This window comes from Crocuta crocuta, unplaced genomic scaffold, assembly GCF_008692635.1.
Source record: "Crocuta crocuta isolate KB4526 unplaced genomic scaffold, BGI_CrCroc_1.0 scaffold291, whole genome shotgun sequence".
Taxonomy (NCBI): Eukaryota; Metazoa; Chordata; class Mammalia; order Carnivora; family Hyaenidae; genus Crocuta; species Crocuta crocuta.
The window spans coordinates 3,587,073-3,612,492 of record NW_027527977.1 but is presented as its reverse complement, the minus strand read 5'-3'; the positions used below and the strand labels follow the sequence as shown (position 1 = coordinate 3,612,492).

General features: G+C 45.8%; 2 protein-coding genes across 6 annotated transcripts in view; both read left to right on the top strand.

Moving 5' to 3' along the window:
- ELOVL5 (ELOVL fatty acid elongase 5) overlaps positions 1 to 25,420 on the top strand; it is a 97,423-nt gene that overhangs the window by 62,600 nt on the left and 9,403 nt on the right. For 2 of the 5 annotated variants that reach the window (XR_013332390.1, XR_013332391.1), the window contains exons 4-9: positions 3,101 to 3,178; positions 4,475 to 4,646; positions 6,300 to 6,424; positions 9,353 to 9,487; positions 10,498 to 10,681; positions 18,073 to 18,169. Coding sequence is in view for 3 of the 5 variants with exons in the window: in XM_077752849.1 (XP_077608975.1) it covers positions 3,101 to 3,178; positions 4,475 to 4,646; positions 6,300 to 6,424; positions 9,353 to 9,487; positions 10,498 to 10,641 (654 nt within the window). In the remaining 2 variants the exon portion in view is untranslated. Of the gene's footprint in view, positions 1 to 3,100; positions 3,179 to 4,474; positions 4,647 to 6,299; positions 6,425 to 9,352; positions 9,488 to 10,497; positions 12,363 to 18,072; positions 18,202 to 25,420 lie in introns of those variants that run through there. The other 3 variants (XM_077752848.1, XM_077752850.1, XM_077752849.1) reach the window with 2 other exon arrangements.
- LOC144222357 (14-3-3 protein theta-like) lies at positions 23,304 to 24,803 on the top strand. The gene is given in 1 exon segment (XM_077752847.1): positions 23,304 to 24,803. A coding segment is annotated over 1 exon segment (738 nt). The 5' UTR covers positions 23,304 to 23,390; the 3' UTR covers positions 24,129 to 24,803.

Genomic DNA, 25,420 nt, shown 5'->3' with positions numbered 1-25,420 from the left:
CAGACATCTGTACTTTTGCACACACACACCATCCTCTTCTCAAGTTGGCAAAAGCAAACCAACCCAGGGTGTGTCAAGACGCTAGAAACCAAAATCGTAGCTGGAAAACAATGATGGTAGGGCCTAGAATTTTGAATTGGTAAGATGCTAAAATTTCAAAACTATGTCCTAGATGCATGATTTATTGTTTATAAATTTTAACGAGATGTATCTTATAAATGACATAAATTTATCTTCATGAAGAACTCTGCTGTGTTGTCCTTTTTATGACTTTCAGGAGTCCTGTGAAAACCTTATCAAGAACCATTAATTCCCTTTCTGTATCACCCAGCCACAGATGAGAATTCATTGGTTCCCTCAGGGGGAGGAAGGAATGGTGGCAAGAGACCACACTTTCTTCTCTCGCCCTCAGCTCTTCTGAGGGCACACATGCCAGCACCCCCCTCTCCCAGCCCCTCTTGGGGTTCAGGCTTTGTGTCTCGATTCTTGGAACTTGAGATAAGGTCTGCATGTGGTGTGCTTAACTGGCCGTGACTTAAGAGGACAGTATTGTTCAGAAGGATAGTAGACCTAATAAATTACCTCGTGATGTTGGTCTTTCAAAGATGGTGCAGCATAGGGGCGCCTGGGTGGCTCAGTCGGTTAAGCCTCTGATTTCGGCTCAGGTCATGATCTCTCTGTGAGTTAGAGCCCCCTGTCGTGCTCTGTGCTGACAGCTCAGAGCCCGGAGCCTGCTTCAGATCTGTGTCTCCCTCTCTCTCTCTCTCCCTCCTCTGCTTGTGCTCTGTCTCTCAAAAATAAATATAAAAAAAAAAATTTTTAAAGGTAGTGCAGCATAGTTTGTGTGTGGTCTGTTTTTAAAGTCTTAACATAGAAATTATAGAAAGTTAGAACAGAACCCTTAGAGATAATTTAGTTCAACCTCACGTTTTTACATAAAAGTACCCAGGGCCTGAGGAAATCGGCAAGCTCACCTCAGGTCCTGGGCCTTGGTGGATTGCAGCCTAGCCAGCCCAGCGTTTGAACCTTCCACTTCCTAATTCAGATTCTTCATGACAGAACAATGCCTCCCTCCATCATGTGTGCTCCAAACCCCTGTGCTGGCCTTTGGCCATGAAGACCATGTTAATGCTTAATGCTTTTTTATGTATAGATGATGACAAAGCCATAAGGCAAACCACAGAAAGGAAGTTAATAGAAGAAAAAGCAGTTTCTAAGCAGGGCTTCCAGTGAGAGTGTGATGGCCACACCCACTACCAGCATTTCTGAGGTCAGGCTGGGTGGAAATTTAACCGTTTGTCTTCAGGTCCTTGTCGTCCTTCGTGGCTCACCCACCATGAAACCCGTGTTTCCCACTCCTAGTTGCACGTTGGAAATAGCTTGAGAGCTTTGTAAAAGGCCTCTCAAGGTTCTGGTTTAATGATCTGGGGCGAGGCCAGGCATTAGTTTATAGTAGTTCCCCAGGTGATCCTGTTACACAACTAGAATGGGAACCACAGCTACAGACTTTAGCTGCATCAGAGTCCCGTGTAAAACAGCCTACTACCACAACGCTAGCTTTGCACCCAGAAGTGCCTGATTCAGTAGGTCTAGGGTGGGGCTTGGGGTTTTGTGTTTCTAACAAATTTCTGGGTGATACTGATGCTTCTGGGTTAGAGACCACATTTTGTAAACCACAGTATTAGATTCTTAAAAGATCTGTGATTGTGACTCTGAAGCCCTATCTTGATGATCAGCCCCCAGAGTTTTGATTCTGAAGGTCTAGGGTGGGCTCAAGAATTTCCATGTCTTGTAAGTTCCCATGGGATGTGAATGCAGCTGGACTGGGGAACACACTTTGAGACCCAGGGCCAGTTTTTTATGTTGGATACCAGATGAGATCAGGCATGAGGCAGGCCACCAGGTTTCTCCTCATCTAGTGCCAGTTGGCCACCAGAGAGAAAGTCACCAGGAAAACTCAAGGTCACCATAGCCTTTGGGAGGAAGCAGTGAGCTACAGTTACATGGACAAGGAAAAGCACCCCATAGGTGTTTGTTTAGAACATAGTGTGGGGGCGCCTGGGTGCCTCGGTGGGTTGAGCATCTGACTTTGGCTCAGGTCATGATCTCATGATTCGTCAGTTTGAACCCCGCATCAGGCTCTGTGCTGACAGCTCAGAGCCTGAAGCCTGCTTGGGATTCTGTGTCTCCAACTCTCTCTGCCCCTCCCCTGGTCACACTCTGTCTCTCTTTCTCTCTCTCAAAAATAAACAGACTTAAAAAAAAATGGTGTGGACATGCACAGGTATTGAAATTAAACCTCTTCTCTGGACTGTTACAGTGGGTCCTTAAGTCTCGTCTAGACCAGGTGTCCAGACTGTGTACAAGGGAGGAAATTGAGGCCCCCATAGTGAACTGGTGACACCTGGAGCTTGCAGCTCAGTTGGGAGTCCTTTCTGTGACACTGTAGAGGTCTGCTTCATGGACCCAGGGGATGTGACCCAGCAACAGGAAATAATGAAGGCGAGGCTGACTAAATGATCCTAGGTTTTACAGCAGTGGTTCTCAGAGTATGGTCTCTGGACCAGCACCATCCATACCGCCTGGGAACTTGTTAGAACTAGGAATTCTTGAACCCTACCCCAGGCGTACTGGATCAGAAACATTCCCCACCCATTCTGTTTTCATGCACCCTTGCAGGGATTCTGATGCCCCAAGGTCAAGTTTGAGAAGCCCATGGTTTAAGGGACGGGCTGGTTGAGAAGGTGTGCTCTCCTGTGAGGCTGCCTGGGGGGCAGGACCAGGAGAGTCTGCCATCTGGTTTGCCAAGGCCTTGTGCTGGCCTACGGAATTGAAAATTGCGGGGAGAGCCACCTAGGTAAGGCAGCACCCTGGAGGGACTCCCAGTTCACTTGTGAAATCGAGACTTAAGTTGTTTAAACTTCCCTTTGTTCACATTCCCTGTAACCCTGAGTTTTGCTCAGGAGCAAAGAGCAGACTTGCCTCAGCCAGCTCGAGGGTAGTTGTCTTAAATTCAGAAACTAATTGAGGCTTAACTGAATAGGGCTTCACATCATTCTGATATTATTGGTGATTGGCTTTTTCTGTTTTTTTTTTTTAGTTAGTGACAGGAGTATGGGAAGGCAGGTACAACTTCTTCTGTCAGGGCACACGCAGCGCCGGAGAAGCAGATATGAAGGTATGGTCTCTTATTTTTTTTAATAGTTTTTCTTTTTAATAAACTGTACAGCAAAACAGTTCATAACTTCACTGCCCAAAGTAATTCCTATTGACGTTTTTAAAAGAATTTTTTTAATGTACACATGGTATGAATACTAGAACAACGTGAAAGGTATAAGATTAAAAACTACAGTCTCATTTAGTAAAATAAGTCCAAGTAACAGTTTCCGGGGTGGGGGGGAAAGCATGCATTTCTCAGCGTTTATATAAACAGGATCATAAGAATAACATCCTAAATCCTGTAATCATTCCTCAAAGTGCCCTGTGAGAGTGGTCTGTTTGTAGATTGTGACTTCCACGCTGAGTGTTTTACATAAAAGCCTGCTGCTGTATGTTCAGCAGAGGCAGTCATCTCCTTAGAACTATTCAATGGGGTGCTTGGTGGCTCAGTCAAGTGTCCGACTCTTTTCGGCTCAGGTCATCATCTCATTTGTGAGTTTGAGCCCAGCATCAGGCTCCATGCTCACAGTCCAGAGCCTGCTTAGGATTCTGTCTGCCCCTCCCCTGCTCACTCTGTCTGTCTCTCTCAAGATGACTAAAGAAACTTAAAATTTCTTTAAAGAACTATTTGATGTATTTAACTGGGCAGGGACCTGACACAGAAAGTTCTGATTCCTTTTCTTTGCCTTGTACCCTGTCACCTGCCCCAGTCCCAGACACCAGAAGCTGCTCTCAGGAGGTTTTCCTGTACTGACAGCTCCTCAGGCTCCTTCCGGAGGGAACAGGCGGGCTTCAGGGGGGTTATTTTGACCTTCGATCCTCCTGTTATTGTTCAACTGAAGGATGTCATTGGTTCTTTAAAAATACTCCCTGGTGGGGCGCCTGGGTGGCTTAGTTGGTTAAGCGTCCGAGCTTAGGTCATGATCTCACGGTTCATGGGTTCGAGCCCCGCGTCGGGCTCTGTGCTGACAGTCAGCTCAGAGCCTGGAGCCTGTTTCCAATTCTGTGTCTCCCTCTCTCTGATCCTCCCCTGTTCACGCTGTCTCTCTCTCTCTCTCAGAAATAAATAAAACATTTAAAAAAAACTGTTTAAAAAAAATACTCCCTGGTGTCATTTCAAACATCCTCACCCCCGCTCCCACCCCCAGCATTCTGTGGTTAGAGACACCTTCCAGATGACCAGAGTTCCAGCTGCTGAGGGATTTGAGGAGCCAGTGGGGTGCTCAGCCTTCGAGTGAACCTGAGATTCTGGGATATTAGTAAAACAGGTCAAGGGTGATACTCCAGAGAAACATTGATGACCTCTTCTTCTTAGATTATCCGTGTCCTCTGGTGGTACTATTTCTCCAAGCTCATCGAATTCATGGACACCTTCTTCTTCATCTTGCGGAAGAATAACCACCAGATCACTGTCCTGCACGTCTACCACCATGCCTCCATGCTGAACATCTGGTGGTTTGTGATGAACTGGGTCCCCTGCGGCCACTGTAAGTCTCCCGTCACAGCGGGGTCTGGGAACGGGTGTGAGCAGAGGGGCCAAATTAAACCCGAGGCTTTTAGGGAAGGTGCTGCTTCTGTAGATGTCTAGGTTGAGTTGCTTTCATGACAGTGTGGATGTGCATTCAGTGAGCTGACAGAGCCTTTTTTAGCTAGTGAATGCTGACTTGGCAAAGTGAGGGAAAGACCAGATTTCCAGCCTGGGGCATATTAAGAAATAGGGACAGTGTCCTCTGTCATGGAGAGCAGCTGTTCCAGGTAATTTCAAGCCCTTGTTTCTCTACAGTGTGGGAAGTGTGTGAGTGAAACGGGCAGGCCGAGAAGACGGAAGCACACGCTTGAGGGGGTACCAGGGAGTATGAGTACTGGTGAAGCACAAAGTTAGCTGAGGGGCACCTAAGGAAGTCCGGCACACATGCTAATACAGTGACCCTCACGGGGGCATCCTCAGTGGAAGGCACCAGCATTGAAGTAAATGTTCAAAGAAGGATGGGTGTTGTTCTTAGAAAGCTTATGGTCTGAAGTCTCTCATAATTTTCAGAGATTAAGTTGTCACCAGTAGGTTTAGCTTAGAGGAGTTCTAACAAATGTTCCAATCAAAATTTCTGCCATCTGGCACTGTGGAATTTGAGAACCTTTGGGTCTGATTCGTGTGTTTTTCCTGGGATAGCACTGCCCTTGATTAACTCGACCCACCAAGGTTCACACAGTCATAGTATTTTAGGAATAGAAAGGGGACTTGCCAAACTCTGCTCCCTTCAGGTTTGGGAGAAATGGAGACAATAGAAAGTTTGGGAGAAATGGAGATACTAGAGCTCAGGTTCAAGGCTCCCTTTCATGTTTTTTCTTCCCCTCACCACACATCTTATGACTTTGGATTAATGATGTAACTTTCTAATAGAGACCGTGTCTCCTTGCATTTGAAGAGTGCGTTCCGTTTTGAAAGANTATGTGACTCGCCCAAGGTCACACAGCCAGCCAGTTACTGTGCTGGCCAGGAGTGGAAACGCTCTCCCTGTTCGCAGCCTTGTGTGCCTCTGCTCGTGGGAAGGCTGGAGAGCTCTGTTGGGCTGCCCGCTGTGGGGGGAGGAGGACAGAGAATCTAAAAACCAGAATTGGTGATTCTACTGGAAATTAAAAATCATGCAAGAAGAGTCTTTTATCTCTAAGGAACTGGATTCTGGATTGTATTACTGAAAAAAAAAAATATATATATATATATGACTTCAGGGGAATATAAAAGGCCACTTCCAAGGCCTCTTCAAACCTAAGCACGGGTGTTAGACAGCCAGCTGTGAACATCCTGCTTGTCGGCCCCCTTCCCCAGGCCTTCAGCATGGGAGTCTCAGGCACTTGGGCACATCAAGAAAAGCAGCTAGTTGTTGGGAGTCTGGCGACAAAACCGTTAGGTGCCAGAACGGCAGCTGCAGCTGCCCCCGGCCTTAGAGCATCCCAGCTGCTCCTGCCCCAGCACACACTGCATTCTGATCACGGGTCCGCGAAGTGCCTCTCGCTGCAGTATCTGCCGGCCCCTATTTGAAAGGATTGTTTTTTCAGATTTGAAAAGAAATTTGGATTTATTTTTTAACTTGTGCATGAAACACTGATCCATTCTCCTTCCCAAATCCCCTCTGTTCCTTCAGCTTATTTTGGTGCCACACTTAACAGCTTCATCCACGTCCTCATGTACTCATACTACGGTCTATCGTCTGTCCCTTCCATGCGCCCGTACCTCTGGTGGAAGAAGTACATCACTCAGGGCCAGCTGGTACGTAAAGCCTCTCCTCCCCAGACTCCACTCTTCCTGGCTGTATTGTTATTTTATGGCATCTAGGGGGCGCCTGGGTGGCTCAGTCAGTTGAGTCCGACTTTGGCTCAGGTCATGATTTTGCAGTTCATGGCTTCAGGAGCCCCGCATCGGGCTCTGTGGTGACAGCTCGAAGCCTGAAGCCTGCTCAGTTTCTGTGTCTCCCTCTCCGCTCCTCCCCTGTTCGTGCTCTGTGTCTGTCAAAAATAAATAAACGTTAAAAAAAATTAAAAGTAAAATATTAGCATCTAATATGTACCTCTCTCACCCTTTCTTATTTGATCCAGTTAAACTACTGGCAGAGCAGAGTTTTCTTAATTGTAATTGGTGAGGAAATTGTGAACTGTGGGCATACAGCTAATTGGGTTGTAGAATGAGGCCTAGGATCTAATTTCCTGGCTTCAAGTTCAACCCTTTGTTCTTAGTTTGTGCACAAAGCATGTATGCATGTGTGTGTTCCCAGGAGTTTTAGAAAGACCTGGGGTGTAGTGTGGCAGGAGTCCCGGCTGCTTGTAGCTGTTACGCAGCGAGGATGTCTGTTAAAGCCGGCACCAGGTGACCTCTCAGCTCCAGTGTAGCAAAGCACCTGTGGGTGAGAATGGCACCTGCTGTGCTTCAGATGACAGCCTCCTTCCCAAGGTTCACCTCCCCGGGGCAACTGTTGCATTGGTGGTTATGTCTCACCATCCTTTGTTAAGCCTCTCTGAGCTGTCAGCATCTTATAGATGCATACTTCTCTCCCCTTGTGAATTCTTTCGTGAACTAATTAATATTATTACTACTAATCTTAAACACTGAATTTGTTGAGTGTGTGTAAGGAAGCAGTTTTACATGGACTACTCCAGTAGCCTAATTTCATGTTGTTATCCCCATTTTGTGGATGAGGACGCTGAGGCAATAGACCAACGCTAGCTGACTGAGGGGTTTAGACATTAAACCCTTAGCCCTAGCCCTGTAAGAAGCCAAGCTGATTCCAATGTTTCCAAGTCAATTGTGATTTTCCAATATTTAAAAATAACAATCTGGCAAAAAAAAAAAAAAATCTGAGAAGCCGGTCTGAGCTACTTGTGTGTTTGACATTTCATTATCACCTCTTTGCCAGCTGCCCTGCGGTCCTTGTTAATTTTTTTCACCCTCCTGTGAGAAGGGATAATTGTTCTTTAACCTTCTTCTTACACTTGAGCAGTCATATGGAGATTGATTTATAGAGCCCAGCCCTGGCTCTGCAAAAGCAGCATTGAAAGAATAGACTGGGAAAGTTGGTTCCCCAATAAGCTCTGCCCTTTGAGGTAGAAGATTGCACTCGGTTTGTCTAGATTTAAACATCACTCCTCGTTATCTCTTAGCCAGGAATACTTGCTTTATAAAAGAGAAGGAAAAAAACCCAAAACAGTTCAGCATAAAACCCCTGGGAGCTGTGCTAGGAATCTGGGGGGCAGAAACCTGCCCCCTATTGGTATCCTCCAGAAGACACACCCTTCAGGAGCCACCTCATTTTAACTACTTTTCCCTGTTCCTCCAAGCAATTCCACCTGCTTTTCAAGATTTATTCATCAGAAATAATTTATGGATTTAGCATTAAATCCCGATAGAAGTTCAAACCTGTTGACTAGCCTTCTTCAAACCCAAATGGTACCTGGATAAGGAATCAGAGAAGTGTCCAGTGGGATTGCATAGCCCACAGCAATACCACTGTTCTCTCCCCACACCCTTCCTTCCTCCCTTAAAAATGTAAAGCAAACAAAAAAATACCTTACATCTCTATGAGGCACTTGGGTGGCTCAGTCAAACGTCCGGCTCTGGATTTTGGCTCAGGTCATGATCTCGCAGTGTGTGGGTTTGAGCCCTGCTTTGGGCTCTGCGCTGAAGTGGGGAGCCTACTTGGGATTCTCTCTCTCTCTCTGCCCCTCCCCCACTTTCTATCTCAAAAATAATAAGTAAACTTTTTTTTAATAGTATCTTGCATCTGTATAGGGTCCCTAAAGTTCATGTGTGGAGGAGGGATTAAGTTTTCATTTCTTTACCCAGCTTCATTGAGATATAATAGACTTGTAGCATTGTATGGAGCATATGTATAATGATTGAATATATGTATATATTGTGAGATGATTAGGACAGTAAGTTCAGATAACCTCCATAGTTCCATTTTTTTCTTGCTGTGAGAAGTTTTAAGATCTAATCTATTCTAACAGCTTTCATATATACAATATGGTATTTTTAACTATTCTCTGCATTTTTTAAAGTTTATTTTTGAGAGAGAACACGCTTATGCATGTGCACCTGAGTGCAAGCAGGGGCAGAGATTAAGGAGGAGAGAATCCCAAGCAGGCTCCATGCTGTCTGTGCAGAGCCCAACATGGAGCTCGAACCCACAAACCATGGGACCATGACCTGAGCCAAAATCAAGAGTGTGATGCTTAACTGACATAAGCCACTGAGGCACCCCTGTTTTCTGAATTATAGAGAAGGTGGTTTAAGTAGCCTGGAAGGGGAGAAGAATATATGTAAGACAGAGACACAGGGTGCCTGGGTGGCCCAGTGGGTTAAGCATCCGACTCTTGGTTTCGGCTCAGCCCATGGTCTCACAGTTGGTGGGTTTGAGCCCTGCGTCAAGCTCTGCGCTGACAGCGTGGAGCTTGCTTGGGATTCTCACTCTCCCTGGCTGCCCCCTTGCCCCCCCAAAATAAATAAATAAATATTTTTTAAAGACAAAGACGCATATGTAGTGTAGGATAAATTTATGCATAAATGTATGCATGGTGTTTATGAAGAAACTGGCTTCTGCAGGAAAAAGGCCCGTAAGTGTTCATTCACACGCTCGGGCACGCTGGATGGCAAGCCCATCTGGCAAGGCACAGCTGAGCAGCCGTGTCCCCTCTCTCCCACCAGCTTCAGTTTGTGCTGACAATCATCCAGACCAGCTGCGGGGTCATCTGGCCGTGTTCGTTCCCACTTGGGTGGCTGTACTTCCAGATCGGATACATGATCTCTCTGATTGCTTTCTTCACAAACTTCTACATTCAGGTAAATCTCACTCCTCTGTGGCAGTTGGGACTCGTGGCCTTTGCTGAAAAGCCCTCATCTATTCATTTCAGGGGGCCAACACGTGGGACCCCTAGAGGGCTCCGTCTTCGGAAAGGGGGCTCAGGATTCACGGGGGAAAGCAGAGCTGTTGAGCAAGCTCCGTGTTGCTCATGGCCGCCTGCATACACGTGATGGGTGACTTCAGTCAGTCTCACAGCCCTGATGCTCAGAACTTCCTGTCAAAATTAAATGCCCAAAGAAATTTCCATCACAGCTCTCCGCTGTAGATAGAAGTCTGCCTCTTTGTCCCAGTTTTCTCACACATCCATCCACTGCTCGGGTTTGGGGGCTCTGTTCATTCCCAAGTGCGTGACGCGAGGTAAGTTTTACTCACAGAAGGGTCTCTTTAGGACAGGCTATGTCCCGTGGTCCTTTGCAGCTCCCCGCCACCCCCGAATGACATGTGTTCCTGCTCCCGCGCAGTGTCTGGTTTTGGGCGGGCACCAGAGGGCGGGAGCAAGGGCAGAGGCCACGGATGTGGAGGCAGTGAAGCCCAGCCGGTCGAGCAGCCACCTGGGTGCTCAGCCGCCTTCCCCTCCCCTGCGCCCACAGGCACCTTTCATCCCGCACCCCTGCACACGGTGGGTGTGAGTGAGCTCGTGCGCAGACTGAAGATGAGAGATGGGAGTGATGGGAGAGCTACTCCAGAGAGGGGGAAACCGGTGTGGCCACGTAACCTCGATAACCTGCCCTCCGGATACAGACAGGGCGAAGCCAAATAAAGTGCCAATTGAATTTTCTACTTAATTTTTAGAATAGCATTATGTCGCAGCCCATACCTCCCTGAACTTACCTCAGGCTACGCCTCAAAAAAGAAAGAGTGATTAAAACCAGTGGCAAAAAATGTTTCCAGGGTCGCCCGACTCGGCGTCTGGGCCGTGTTGGGTGCTTGCAGGAAACCCGGCTGCCGTTAGNGCCCCTCCCAGCCTGTGCGCCCTTCTGCGTTCCAGACTTACAACAAGAAGGGGGCCTCGCGGAGGAAAGAGCACCCGAAGGACCACCAGAACGGGTGTGTGGCTGCTGCGAACGGACACACCAACAGCTTTTCTTCCCTGGAAAACAATGTGAAGCCAAGGAAGCCGCGGAAGGATTGAAGCGGAAGAGTTGAAGACCTCCAGAACCCATCGTCTGATTGTAAGCACAGTATGAGTTGTGCCCGATGCTCGTTAACCGCTGCTGTAACTAGTCCGGCCTACAATAGCGTGACTCGTGTAGGGCCTCTTTCATCAGTTCAAAACCCCTAGAAAACGTACACAGATTATACACGTAGGCATAAGATTTTTTAACATTTCTGGGCTCTCACCGACCCCTGCGCTAGACTGTGGAGGGCGTGTTATTGTAGTATACGACACTGCTGTTGCCTTATTAGTTATAACATGATAGGTGCTGAATTGTGATTCACAATTTGAAAACACTGTAATCCAAACTTTTTTTTTTACTGTAGATCATGCATGTGATTGTAAATTTGTACAATGTTGTTACAGTAGAAAAACACACATGCCTTAAAATTTAAAAAGCAGGGCCCAAAGCTTATTAATTTAAATTAGGATATGTCTCAAATTTTTATTCATTTTTAATAGCTCTGTTTAGAAAAATCAAAGACCGTGAGTTATGAAGCTAGTGCGTGACACATAATGTCAAGTGACTTGTACATGTGAAGTCAGAAACGGCACCTTCAGTTTTATAATGTTGGCTTTAAATCAGGCAGACTCCATTCTAGTGGTGGAACAGTCAGTTTAGCTTTTTAACAGATCTTATTTTTTTATTTTGAGTGCCACTATTAATAATGTAAAAAGGGGGGGGTCTAAAGCAGTCTTGATGAAATCTATATATTCTTCAAGATTTTAGGAAGTATGTAGGGCGAGTGGGACATTTAAAGTTTCTGAAGTGCTAAGTGTTTTTATATGGGAAACAACGCCCATTTTGCTTTCTACTCGTCAGAGAGAAGACGTACACTTTTCAGAAAAGATGATGGAATATTTATCATTTGACAGAATCCCATAGATGAACAATGGGGAACTAGTTGACCAGGTCCAAATTTGGATTGATTCCTGTACTACTGTCTGTTTTGACATAAACTTCTTTTAAAATGTGCCTAGCTTATTAAAATGAATAAACAGGGGAAAAAGGGACCTTAAAAATTTTAAGGTAAAATTAAACAGATAGCTACAGCCTAAGAGAACTGGGAAATTGGATAGAGATAATTTGTTTAATGTAAACCTAATGCTATCTGTCTTTTTTTTTTCTGCTTAGAATCTAAAGATTTGTGTAGAACTGCTTATTTAAAAATAAGACTGCTTATCATAAAATCATGTCTATCACACTTGAGGCAGTGGTCAAACAGATAAGGACTCTTGTGTGTGTCATTTTAAAGTGTTGAAATTTAGTCTCCGAATATATTCTCCATTCGGAGAAAAAACAGTCATTGAACCACTCATGACACATCTTAGAAGGTCATCGACAATGTATAAACTAAATGTTGGTTTGATATTTATGTAAATATCAGTTTATCATGCTTTAATTTTGCACATTCATATTATAGGGAGCCGGTTGGTTCTCTTCTTAGTCTTGTGGGTTTTCTGTTCGGAAGGAGTCGCAGCATCTGTTTACATTTACCTTATCAAATCTAGAATGTGTATATTTGTAAATGTGTGTCTTCCTAGGTACTAGTTTGCGAATGTCTTTACATATTTCAATACAGAAACTATAACATTCAATAGTGTGCCGTCAAAGTGTGCTTTAGCTGATCTGGATATACCCACACTGTTAAAAAATGTCTAAACATTAATCATTAAAACATTTTTGATTACCTGTGCTCGCGTTTCACATTGTTTATATGCTACCAATTCGGACAGATTGGAGGAAAATCCACTTTCTTCACCTGGTAGGAACTCACCCAGATAGATGTAAATAATTCAGCAGGAAAGGTTATTCTGTCGTTCAGTTCACATGAGGAGAGGTCCCCATGTAGTAAGGCATGGTGGTCAGTCCACCCTCATGGCTTCCTCTCTTACTTTTTCTGGTGCCCCAGCCAAAGGTTCCAGCTTGCTAAGCACGCCCTTTCCCCCTCCCCTCTGGGCCCCCTTCCCTCTTCCTCCCATCCTCCATTCCTCCCTTCTTCTCCCCTTCACCTCTTCCCCCTCCAAGATTCTCCTCTTCCTCTCATCCTCTCTCCCTCTCCACACGTTCAGGCTGTTAATTACTTTCCTAGGTCTAGACTAGAGGTCTGCAAATTTTTTCTGTAAACAGCCAAAGAATACAAATTTTAGGCTTCGCAGTCCATGCAGTCTCTGCCACGACTTTCCACTATGCCATTGTGGAGAAAATGCAGCCATAGACAATATGTGTATGGATGGGTGTGGCTGTGTTCCAGTAAAGCTTTATTTGCAAAACAGAAGGCCGTGCAGCTGTAATTTGATGACCCCTTCTCTGGAGTAATGAGAGCCCACCTTAGTCCCAAAGCCCTGTCTATCACTTTCTTTGCCAAAGACCACTGGTGTCCCCCAGCCTGCCCCAGTCTGACTTACGGATCCAACCATGTACACAGAGCGCTGACATGTTGCTTCCATCTCCTCTGTACCTCACGGTTCCCAGTGTAGGCTGTAATCTTAGCTTTTTTTTTTAAAATTTTTTAAATGTTTTATTTATTTTTGAGAGAGAGAGAGACAGCATGAGCAGGGGAGGGTCAGAGAGAGAGGGAGACACAGAATCCGAAGCAGGCTCCAGACTCTGAGCTGGCAGTCAGCACAGAGCCCGATGCGGGGCTTGAACCTACGAACTGTGAGATCACGACCTGAGCTGAAGTCGGACGCTTAACCAACTGAGCCACCCAGGCGCCCCTGGAATCTTAGCTTTTGAGTGCCTTCTGGCTTGTCAATATCCCCTTAAAAATGTCATGTGAAACTGCATTCAGTATTTGGGATATTGGCTGAAAAATACAGAGGACTGTGGGGGGGTTGGTGATGATTAGTTCAATCCTTGCCCCCTTCCTTTCTAAGTCCAGAACACTTTAAAAAACAAAAACAAAAACAAAAAACCCCAAGACCTAGAAATCAGATGAATGAAGATCAAAATAGTTCATCTCTTACTGGAAAGACTGGATGGGTGAAGCTAAGACTACAATAGGGCTTACTTATTACCCTGGCTGATAACCCCACTGACGTAAACTTACCAGGGCTGGCTCTAGCACCCCAGCGGTTTGAGGTGTTTGTTGATCTGGTGATGAACTGGTTATTAAAATATTTTGAATTGAGCAGTAATTGACCCACCTTCACTCCAAGCTCCCCTTGCAGCGTCAGACTCTGTCCCGATGACGTTGCTGTGCTGAGAAAGTATGCTCAGTGTATCTCCCAATCTCGGCAGCCAGAGAGTCGCCCTCCTCCCTTCAGAGACGTTAAGTGGGTAAGAGAGCAAGCAGAGTGAGGCCATATGTGTTCCCATCCTTTTCTCTCCCCTGTAGGGAATTGCAAGGGCAAGGAGGAGGGGAGGATTCACATTTCCCCTCTTCTTAGCAGCCTTGCCATGCATGTGGAAGGGCAGCGCAGCCTCATGTGAGAAGCACAACTTGGAAGCCCAATTGCCGGCTTGGACTTCTCCCTGTATGGCCTTTAGGCAAATACAACACAAAGCCCTTGGAACCATGTCAGGCACAGAGTAAACTGTTAGCTGTTCCCTTCAAGATCATGTTCTGTTCACTCCACTCCACTCATCCCTTGAAACTATCAACTTTTGGGGCACCTGGGTGGCTTAGTTGGCATCTAACTCTTGATTTCGGCTCAGCTCGTGATCTCAGAGTTGTGAGATTGAGCCCCACGTCGGGCTGTGCACTGGGCACGGAGCCTGCTTGGGATTCTCTCTCTCTCTCTCTCTCTCTCTCTCTCTCTCTCTCCCCCCCCCCTCTTCCCTGTTCATGGTCTCTCTGTCTCTCAAAATAAACTTTAAAAAAAAAGCTCATTTTTGTTATCTTTAACGTTTTTATGAGCTTCCCTTTCTGAGGAATAGATGATAAATATGCTGAGTGCCAGCATATTTATGGCATTTGCCATAGTTTTCATATGATGTCTGGACTCAGCTTGTGGTCTAAGGCTGTGCAGTGGGAGTTGTAGGAATAAGCAGACTGGAATCCAGTACCTGATGATAACAGTGGTGGCAGAGAACCAGTCATACGGCTGTCACTGCTTGTCCCCTTTCCCAGATCATCCAGACTCCCTGGGAGAGTGCTTGATACAGAGGGCTGAGTGAGGGAGGTGTACTGAGCAAACGGGCATCTGTGAGATAATACCTTGGTTCCTAAAGAAGCCTTTGTTAGATTGGGATCAGACGTGCACACAGATGATTTCACAGGGTGGTTGGTGGTGAGTTCCATGAGGTGATATTCCAGGGAGAGGGAGCCCTTCTAACAAGGTGGTTGAGAAGAGCTCTGTGAAGGTGGAGGCTTAATCTGAGCCTTCACGGACCATCTGGATTTTGGTAGATGGTGGCTGAGGTTGCCTGGGAGGCAGCATTGCGAGGATGGGAGACCCAAGGAGCGAATGAGCAGACAGCCAAACCAGGGAGACCACACATTGTACCCACTATTGGCTGTGTGAGAGAAACTGCTTATTTTTTAAATAAGGTGAAGTGGGAAGAGGGTGGAACTTGGGTGTTCCCATTGATGAAATGTGTAGAATGTTGCTCAGAGTTCGCAGAGGGAGGTAGTAATTATGCTTGAGAAAATTATCTCTAGCTAGGCCTCCTGCCCAGATGCTCCCTCTGACTAGCGGTGCTAAGGCGGGCAAGACAGTGGTTGTGACGGGACTTGGGACTCTCCTGTTAGTTATAAACCGATGGGAGTCTGTTGAGCAGATTCAAAGGGGACCTCAGCCCTGTTGACAATTCCTTCCCGCCAAAGACCTAGCACTTGAAGTATAAAAACTTGGGGCACCTGAAGGAATGGATCATGGGTGGGATTCCATGTTGGCTTGTAAACAAATTCTTAAGTGATTATGTCAACACGGGTGACTACTGGCATTCTGTGTTCAAACAATAAGCATGCATGTGGGTTTCCCTTGACCGAGGAATTTGACAGTGCTTTTGCCGATCTAGCACTTCTCAGCAAGTCGTATGCCCTTCCCTTGACAATGTCCCCAGTGAAACAGGTACCCATTTGTAGCAAACCATCAGCACCAGGTTCCAGCAACCTCACGCCCTCCTGTACTCCCTCATCTGTTGTCATTCCATTGTAAGGCCATGTGACCAGGGGCTGTCAAAGCCCCTCCTGCCTGCTGATGGGCTCATCCAGAGCTCATTTTACTGGGTGAAATGTACCAGAAGACCAAGGCCCAAACTCATGCCATACCCTTAACAAGAGAGCAGTCAGAATCCGAATCTTAAGCTTTCCTACGGGCTTCAGAGGGAATTGGGGTGGCCCCAAGCTAGACCCTAAATTCCACCCTTACGGGGCAGTGGGATACATGTCTTCGGGTACAAAAGGCCCTCCTACCTGTTCTAGAAGGGGTCCATGTAAGTTGGAAGTGGCACAGCATACATGTTAGAATAAAGGCTTTGCCGTTTACTGTGTGATTGCAAGCATTACCTTGCCCTTCTGAACCTCAGTTTCTCCAACTTACAGAGAGACAGATGCTTTGCATAAGAGAGCTGAACTTAAATGTGGAGATGAGGGGCGCCTGGATGGCTGAGTCGGTTAAGCATCTGACTCTTGATTTTGGCTCAGATCTGATCTCACGACTTGTGAGTTTGAGCCCTGCATCTGGCTGTGCACTGACAGTGTGGAGCCTGCTTGGGATTCTCTGTCTTCCTCTCCCTGCCCCTCCCCCGCTCAGGCTCTCTCTCTGTCTCAAAAATAAATAAATAAACATTAAAAAATGTAATGCAGAGATGAAACATTAAGTGTTTAGCACAGAGCCTTACAGTAGAAGTTATGTATGATTATCAAGGATGAAAAGACCACATAGGTAAGTAAACAAGGAAGAAGGTGCATGCTGATCAGTTTTGTATCCAATTTTAAATCTATTCAATATAAACTATTTGCATTAAGTTATCCTTTGTTGAAGCTCAGTTAATAATAGTTCTTGGTGGGGCCCCTGGGCAGCTCACATCATGATCTCACGGTTTGTGAGTTCGAGCCCCACATGGGCTCTCTCTCTCACTCTCTATCTCTCTCAAAAATAAATAAGCATTAAAAAGATAATAGCTCTTGGTAAGGGAACTCCGGTTTCTTAGGAAAATGGTTGAATTGAACATCTTAAATGTAATTGTGTCACAAAATGATATTAAGTAGCATAATAGTCTAATCTTAAGTGGTCACTCAAAAGTTCTCTATTATAGCACCAACAGGCATAAAATTCTGGTAGGACACATCATGATTTGCTGGGTCTTTCATGTATAAATGAGAGGGTTGTAGGATTGTTCTGGTCCCTTCCCTCTGGAACATTGTGTGACAGCCCAAATTTGTGTACAGCTCCTTGCCATTTCAGGACATTGACATAAGGCAAAACGTAGTTGCTGTTCATCTCTAAGGTGAGACTTTGAACACACAGAGCAGGATACAAAGAATACTATTTGGCTCTTTGGGACCGTAGACTATAAGGCCTTCTCCATGTATCTTAACACTTAAGAAAAGCAGCCTGGATTTAATATAGCAACATTTTATTTGGGCTCTTTTATTTTTTTGTTTATTTTTTGAGAGAGAGAGAATGAGTGCATGAGCAGGAGGGAGGCAGAGAGAGAGAATCCCAAGCAGACTCCGTGCTGTCAGCACAGAGTCAGACACGGGGCTCGATCCCACAAAAACCATGAGATCATGACCTGAGTCAAAATCCTGAGTTGAAATCCAGAATCGGACATTAAGCCGACTGAGCCACCCAGGTGCCCCTTATTTGGACTCTCTTAAATTAGTCCCCAGTATGTGGAGAATATAAGAACTTTATATTTTTTCCAGTGTGTTTTAAATTTACCAGAACACTGAAAATAACTCATGATTTAAATGTGGCTCTCTGTGAAACGAGGTCAAGGAATTCAGCAATTTCTCTGGCCCAAGGCCTAAGTGAGCATGCACTGTGTCCCTGGCCGTGTGGTAGGATTTGCAATGAGGTTTCTGAAGAAGCAGAGGCAGGAAAAAATTAGAGGAAAAGTACAATGTTTGGATAAAAGGATTAAAAGTGACCTGTTGGTGCATTAAAAGCACCAGAGAGAAGGAGCACAGGAGCTGTTCTGGAGACAGCAGTTTTTCTTATGATCGGAGTTAAATAGAAACGGTGTGCGCACCGGCCGTCCAGAGCCCTGAAGGCCTTCAGACTGGGTCAGGCGTCCTGGAAGGGGGTCAGGTGGGGACAGCACTGTGGTCTGAATGTGTGTCCCTCCTGCCTCTGCCAAATTCACATGTTGAAGCCTAATGCTCAGAGTGGTGGTACCTGGAGGTAGCACCTTTAGGGGGTAATTGTGTCGTGAGGGACAGCGCCAGTGCTCAGGGTTGCCGCCGTGTTCGAGACACCCCAGAGAGCTGGCTCCTCTGTTCTGCCATGTAGGTTACGGCGAGAAGATGACCGTCTCTGAGGAAGTAGACCCTCACCAGACACCGCATCTGCCGGCACCTTGATCTTGGACTCGCCAGCCTCCAGAACTGTGAGCAATAAATGTTTATTGTTTATAAGCCACCCAGTCCGTGTGTTCTGTTAACAGCAGCCTGAATGAACTGGGACACGCTTAGTACCAAGTGCCAACGGAGTGAGGCCGGAGGCGCTTTCCGCCCTGGGTCTAGGTGTGAACAGCAAGGTCCAAAGATTACCTGGGATTCTCTCTTTCTCCCTCTCTCTCTGCCCCTCCTCTGCTCACTCTCTCTCAAAATAAATAAACGTTAGAAACTAAATGTCTGTTTGTAAGCCACCTAGTTTATGGTACTTTGGTATTGAACTAAGACCCGGTATGACCTTGTCAAGGGCTGGAGAAAATACATATGGATCACACGGTCCACCGGGGAGACTCAGAGGAGTTATCCCCACATAATAGTTGATGGTTATGCGAGGCCATAGTGGAGCAGAAATTAAAAGTCTGCATTCCTTAAAAATCTCCTCTGTTTCTGATAGACCTAGGAAGCCAGAGCAGCTCATCTGAATCCCCCGAGTCAGTAAACGTGACAGCCATGGTGACCAGGACCCAGAAACTCTCCCCCAAATCCCTAGATGCTTCCAGCCTGCTGGGACCCGAGGTGGGCACTGTTGGGCTCAGGGACCAGGAGCGTCTGCAGTGTATCAGCACATGGGAAGGAGCATGCTGGAGCAGACTGCGGGTGCTAGCTTCCCTCTGCCTCAGGGCCACGTCTAGACTATTGATTCACAGAGAAGCAGATGCTACATCTTCCCATGGCCTATCCTCCCTGAGCCGGCCCCAGGCTCCTCAGATCGCCCCCTGCCCCTCAACTGCATTCTGCCACCCTCAAGTCTTTGCTGGCTCTCTGGTGGAGCCTTTCCTGTCTCGAGGTCCTTGTTTTTTTTTTTTTTTTAATTTTTAACGTTTTATTTATTTATGAGAGAGAGAGAGGAAGAGAGAGAGAGACAGCGCGAGCACGGGAGGGTCAGAGAGAGGGAGACAGAATCTGAAGCAGGCTCCAGGCTCTGAGCTGGCAGCACAGAGCCCGATGCGGGGCCCGAACCCACGCACCGTGAGATCATGACCTGAGCCGAAGTGGGACCCTTAACCGACTGAGCCACCCAGGCGCCCCATCGAGGTCCTTACTTTTGCTGCTCCTCCCCAGATAGTTCTTTCCATGACTGCTCCCCGCACTTAAATGCCACATCCCCAAAGAGGCCTTTTCTCTAACCACCAGATCTGAAATACCACCTTCCCCCCAACACACACACTCCATTCTCTTACTTGGCTTTATTTTCCTTTGTAACATATTCATTAGGTTAAATATTTATTTCGTCTCCCTTCTGGAAGACAAGGTCTTCTTCTCTTGTCAGATACCTAAGAAAGTCTCGCGTATCTGAGTAAATGAACGTGTGAATGAAAGAACTTGAGATGATTAGTGTAGATGTTGCCTGTACCCTCCCATGGAGGGGGGTGGGGCTTTAACCTTGTCTGACACAAGAAGGGCACTGTGTTGTTAATAGCCCGAGGTTATCAATAAGACATCTTAATCATCTCAGAAAAGCAGGCCAGATATATTTCAGAATGGAGCACATGACAATGAACCGTCAAATCCCACCAATGTTAAGAATTAATGAGCTGTCTGTTCTCTTATGAACTTAATGTACAAATTCTGCAGCTCTGTGCCATTCAGATTTAGAATGGAAGTCTAAAATAATTGTGAAGGTGAAGGACAGCATTGGGACTATTTTTAGGATCCTGCCACAAAGGTGGTTTTTTTTTTAAGCCTTCAGTTGTGTCTTATGACCTTTCTTAAGTGCTTCTCTCGAATTATAGGTTGGAAATTATGATCATCCCAATTTTTCTGGTTATTAGAACTCACAAACTCTGATGAGGAGAGAATGGAGTGATGGTAGCTTCATCCAGTGAGGAAATTAAGGAAATCCAGAGGTCATGCTGTTGTTAATTTTGAGATTCTCACCACTTCCCTAGTCAGGCATAACTGGGTGGCGGGACATATTCACAGGCAAAGTGGTGCAGTGGTCTGCCAAAGGGTTTTATAGGCATGACCTCACATAGTGTGTCAAGGATTCTTCATTCACAGCTCTTAACTTTTCAGGGGTGCGTGGTAGCTCAGTTGGTTGAGCATCCAACTCTTGATATCAGCTCAGGTCATAGGATCAAGCCCTGAGGGGCTCCACATTGAGTGTGGAGCCTGACTGGAATTTTCTCTATATATAGAATAATAAAACAAAACATAACAAAATAGAAATAACTTTTAAGACCGAGTCAAGATGCAATAAACACTCAGTAGCCAGTGAGACCGGGGGCCTCTGATGAGGTAGTTTCCAGGGTGCTGATGAAGACAGCAATAGCAAGGCAGAGAGAAGGCAAAGGACCTACAGAGCAGTGGAGGTCATAAATACCATGAAAGTCAAGTTGGAGAAAAAGAGCGCTGGGGAAGGAAGCAGCATGTACAGTGGGGGCACTTGAAATCCTGGCCTCACTTTTGCCTGTGCTCCAAATGATGGATGTAAATCAAGCTGATGCCTAATCAACTTTCTCTGTTTCTTCTATCCAAATAACTGGGTAGAAATATCACTATTTTTATAAGACCAAGCATGCCCATCACAATGGTGTTTATAACAACAACAACAACAAAAATGATGACAACCTGAAAGTCCAAATGGGTTGAGTAGGTTAGGGACCTCATTCATAGGATGCTGAAAAAAAATATGATGTGAGAAAACAATCATGGAAATATTATTAAATGAAAAAACAAGTTATCAATCAGTTTATACCACATTGTCTTCTAATTTGTCAAAATACGGCCATATATAGGGGCACCTGGGTGGCTCAGTTGGTTAAGCTTCTGACTTCAGCTCAGGTCATGATCTCATAGTTTGTGTTCAAGCCCCATGTCAGGCTCTGTGCTGACAGCTCAGAGCCAAGAACCTGCTTCAGAGTCTGTGTCTCCTCTCTCTGCCCCACCCCTGCTTGTGCTCTGTCTCTCTGTCTCTCAAAAATAAATAAATTTTTAAAAAACTGTTGTAAATAAAATACAGCCATATGTGGCATGCCTGGGTGGCTCAGGTGGTTAAGCATCTGACTCTTGATTTCAGCTCAGGTCATGATCTCATGTTTCATGAGTTGGAGCCCTGCACTGAGCTCCACACTGACACTGCAGAGCCTGCTTGGGATTCTCTCTCTCCCTCACTCTCTGCCCCTCCTCTATATCTGTGTCTCTCAAAATAAACCAAACTTAAAAAATTTTTTTAAAAATATGGTCCTATGTATATGAAAAAAGACAGGAAGGATACAGATCAATGTCAATAGCAATTATATCTGCGTGGGAGAATTACAGGTGATATTATTGTCTCCTTTGTGTTTTTGAAACCTTTCAAAGTTTCCACAGTAAGCATTTATTATTTGTATAATCAGGGAGTCTTTACATTTTTTGGAAATGAATCAACAAGTCCACCACCAAGTGATTCAACCTATCTGAAATAAAAACATTTGCAAGAATGTGAGAAACCTCATTTCCCCCTTGAAGCTACTGTCTTGCTTTCTAAACCATGGTTTTCTAGAAAAATAATTATTTTATTTTTAAGTTTTGCTTATGTAAGTAATCTCTACACCCAGTGTGGGGCTTGAACTCACAACCCTGAGATCAAGAGTCACAAGCTTTATCAACTGAGCCTGCCAGGCACCCCATTAAATAATTTTCAATTGAAGTGATGGCTCCTCGTGTGTGAGAAAAGACACAAATCAGCAGGCCACGCTCTTGGACTTGGGCCCGGGACAAGACAGCCTCTTAGAGTTTCCCCCATCTAGTAAATTGGGGTAATTGCTACTTTTCTGTTCAGCTCACAAGATTAGTTTTGGGTCCCCAAACTCCATATTACATGGAAAGCAAGGTAGGCCTCTTCTCACGGAAATACAGTCCAGACTTCATTTTCGGCATAGGGTGTCTTACTAGAAGGCCAGAGAGAGGCTGGCTGGGAGGGAGAGATCCCTGCAAGGAGCCAACGGCTGGAGATGAGCTGTGAGTCACTCAGTGAGTCACCGAAGGAAACGGCGGAGGCGGCAGGAAGTGTTCTCAGACCGGAGCCCACCAAGGTCTGCGGCAGGAATGCAAGTTCAGTCTTAACCCAAACACAGTGTGGGCTTCACAGCTCAATATTTTGACTGCTCCGCCATCTGGCAGTAGCGGCTTGCAGCCAGCCTGGTTCTGAATATCTCTTCCACGAGAGATTCTCGGCCACCTAGATACAGAGAAGTGGGGAGAGTTTGTTTTCAGTTCTACTCGGCCCACACTCAGGGTCACAGCTAGGCAACTAGTCACGCCGCCAGTGCCTGACATGAGGTGCCTCAGATGCCCTTGACTCCTGCTACATGTTCTCCCATTCATTACCTCAAAACGCTTCCTGGTAGTCACTTACACATTAGTAAGAATTTGAGTCCCTAAATCTCTTCTCCCAGTAACATGTTAAGCTCATTCCTTATGGTACACTGAAAGGCTTCGTCCAGTGCTAGGAAAACTGAAGGCAGTAGTGAGGAAGAAGGGTGAGATCAGGCAAATTTAAGAGGGGCGTTGCTCACTTCCCGCACCCCCAGCACAGAGGCATCTACTCTGTCATTCTAAACTCTATCCTTAAAGCAATGTCAGTGATGCCTGCTCTGGGAAACACAATACTCAACTGGAATATTCTTGGAAATAAGTAATTGCACTGCTGAGGGCTTTCCTTAAAATTGCACAGATGATAATAAAATCTGAACTTTTCACATGGACCTGTGACCCCATGTGATCTGGCCCCTGCCAGACCTCTCTGGGGTCCCCCCACTCCGCTCCCCCGTTCCAACATGAGGCTTCCTGAACAAGCCAAGTTCATTTCTGCCTGGAAATCTTTGCCCTTCCTGTCTTCTCTCCCAGAACTCCCCTTCACCTCATTCACGGGGGTCTCAGAGGATAGAGTTAGTTACAAGATAAAATGCAGGACACCCAGTTAAATTTAACTTCAGATAAATGGCAAATAATTTTTTAGTACTTATATGTCTCAAATATTGCACGGGACATGCTTACACTGAAAAGGTTGTCATCGCTTCTCACAAACTCAGATTTAACTGGGTGTCCTGTATTTTTACTTGTTAAATCTGGAGACCTGACTCGCGCCGCGGCCGCGGAGACGTGAAGGCCGTCCGCACGCCTCCTCCCGATCCGGGTCGGTGCTCGCTCTCGCTCGCTCTCCCCGTCCTCATGGAGAAGACGGAGCTGATCCAGAAGGCGAAGCTGGCCGAGCAGGCCGAGCGCTACGACGACATGGCCACCTGCATGAAGGCCGTGACCGAGCAGGGCGCCGAGCTGTCGAACGAGGAGCGCAACCTGCTCTCGGTGGCCTACAAGAACGTGGTCGGCGGCCGCAGGTCCGCCTGGAGGGTCATCTCGAGCATCGAGCAGAAGACCGACACCTCCGACAAGAAGTTGCAGCTGATTAAGGACTATCGGGAGAAAGTGGAGTCCGAGCTGAGGTCCATCTGCACCACGGTGCTGGAATTGTTGGATAAGTATTTAATAGCCAATGCAACTAATCCAGAGAGTAAGGTCTTCTATCTGAAAATGAAAGGAGATTACTTCCGGTACCTTGCTGAAGTTGCATGTGGCGATGATCGAAAACAAACGATAGATAATTCCCAAGGAGCTTACCAAGAGGCTTTTGATATAAGCAAGAAAGAGATGCAACCCACACACCCAATCCGCCTGGGGCTGGCTCTTAACTTTTCTGTATTTTACTAGGAGATCCTTAATAACCCAGAGCTTGCCTGCATGCTGGCTAAAACAGCTTTTGATGAGGCCATCGCCGAGCTTGATACGCTGAATGAAGACTCCTACAAAGACAGCACCCTCATCATGCAGCTGCTTAGAGACAACCTAACATTATGGACGTCAGACAGTGCAGGAGAAGAATGTGATGCGGCAGAAGGGGCAGAAAACTAAATGCGTACAGGGTGTCATCCTTCTTCCCCTCAAGAAACCTTTTTACTCATCTCCATTCCTTACTCCATTTGGATTTCCTATTGCAAAGAAACCCATTCATGTGTATGGAATCAACTGGTTATAGTCTTTTCACACTGCGGCTTTGGGAAAACTCCATTCCTTGATTTGTGTTTGTCTTGGCCTTCCTGGTGTGCAGTTACTGCTATAGAAAAGTATTAATAGCTTCATTTCGTACGAACATCAGTAACTTCCAGACATTTCTGTAGAGGACAAAAAAATATATCTGGTATTTAAGTAATCTGAACCAGTTCTGCAAGTGACTGTGTTTTGTATTACTGTGAAGATATGAAAATGTAGTTCATTACAATTTCAAAAGTGTTCTACATAACTCAGTTTCTGCATTCCCTCCCTTACTACTCTTCTGGGGTTTCCTTTCAGCAAGCAGCTCTTGCGCGGTCTCAGTGTATTCCTTTTCGGTAGGAATCCAGAAATATTAGATTGAATGGAAAAGCATTGGCATTTCTGCACTGGGGGTCACAAATTGAAATTCCTCCCCTATCGAATATGATGGAGGTCATTGTGTATCTGTGACACAGGAAGTTCCTTACTCGTTCTTCATTTGCTGCTGTTTAAGTTGACAACTTCCCTTCCCAATAAAACTTCACTCACACCTCCTGCCTTTGTAGTTCTGGTGTTCACTTTACTATGTAACAAAAGTAGCATGTTGCTGCCAGAATACAAACATTGCTTTTGGCAAATTAAAGTGCATGTCATTTCTTAGTACACTAGGAAGGGGAAATAAAGTCCACAAGCCTGAGTCTAAAACGTTAGTACTTTTCCATGCAGATTTGTGCACATGTGAGGGGGTGTCCAGTTTGTCTAGTGATCGTTGTGTAGAGTTGGACCACTGTTGTGTGTTGCTAATCATTGACTGTAGTCCCAAAAAAGCCTTGTGAAAATGTTATGCCCTATGTAACAGCAGAGTAACATAAAATAAAACTACATTTTATAAACAAACAAAAAAAAAAAATCTGGAGACCTGACCTCGGACGCCTGACCAGCCACCTCATCTAAACACCCCTGCCCCAAGCAAGTGCCTGCAGCTCTCCTCTCTCCTCACCCTGTTGTGTCTTTTCAAGGCACTTACAACCACGTGAAATTATATGTTGTTAGCCTCACCCTGCTGGTTGGAGAGAAAGCTCCATTGTGCCAGGTATAGAGAGACCCTATAAATCCTGTTCCTGGCTGGCTCTCTGTTATCTGATAGCAAATACCATTTCTTTTGAGTGAGT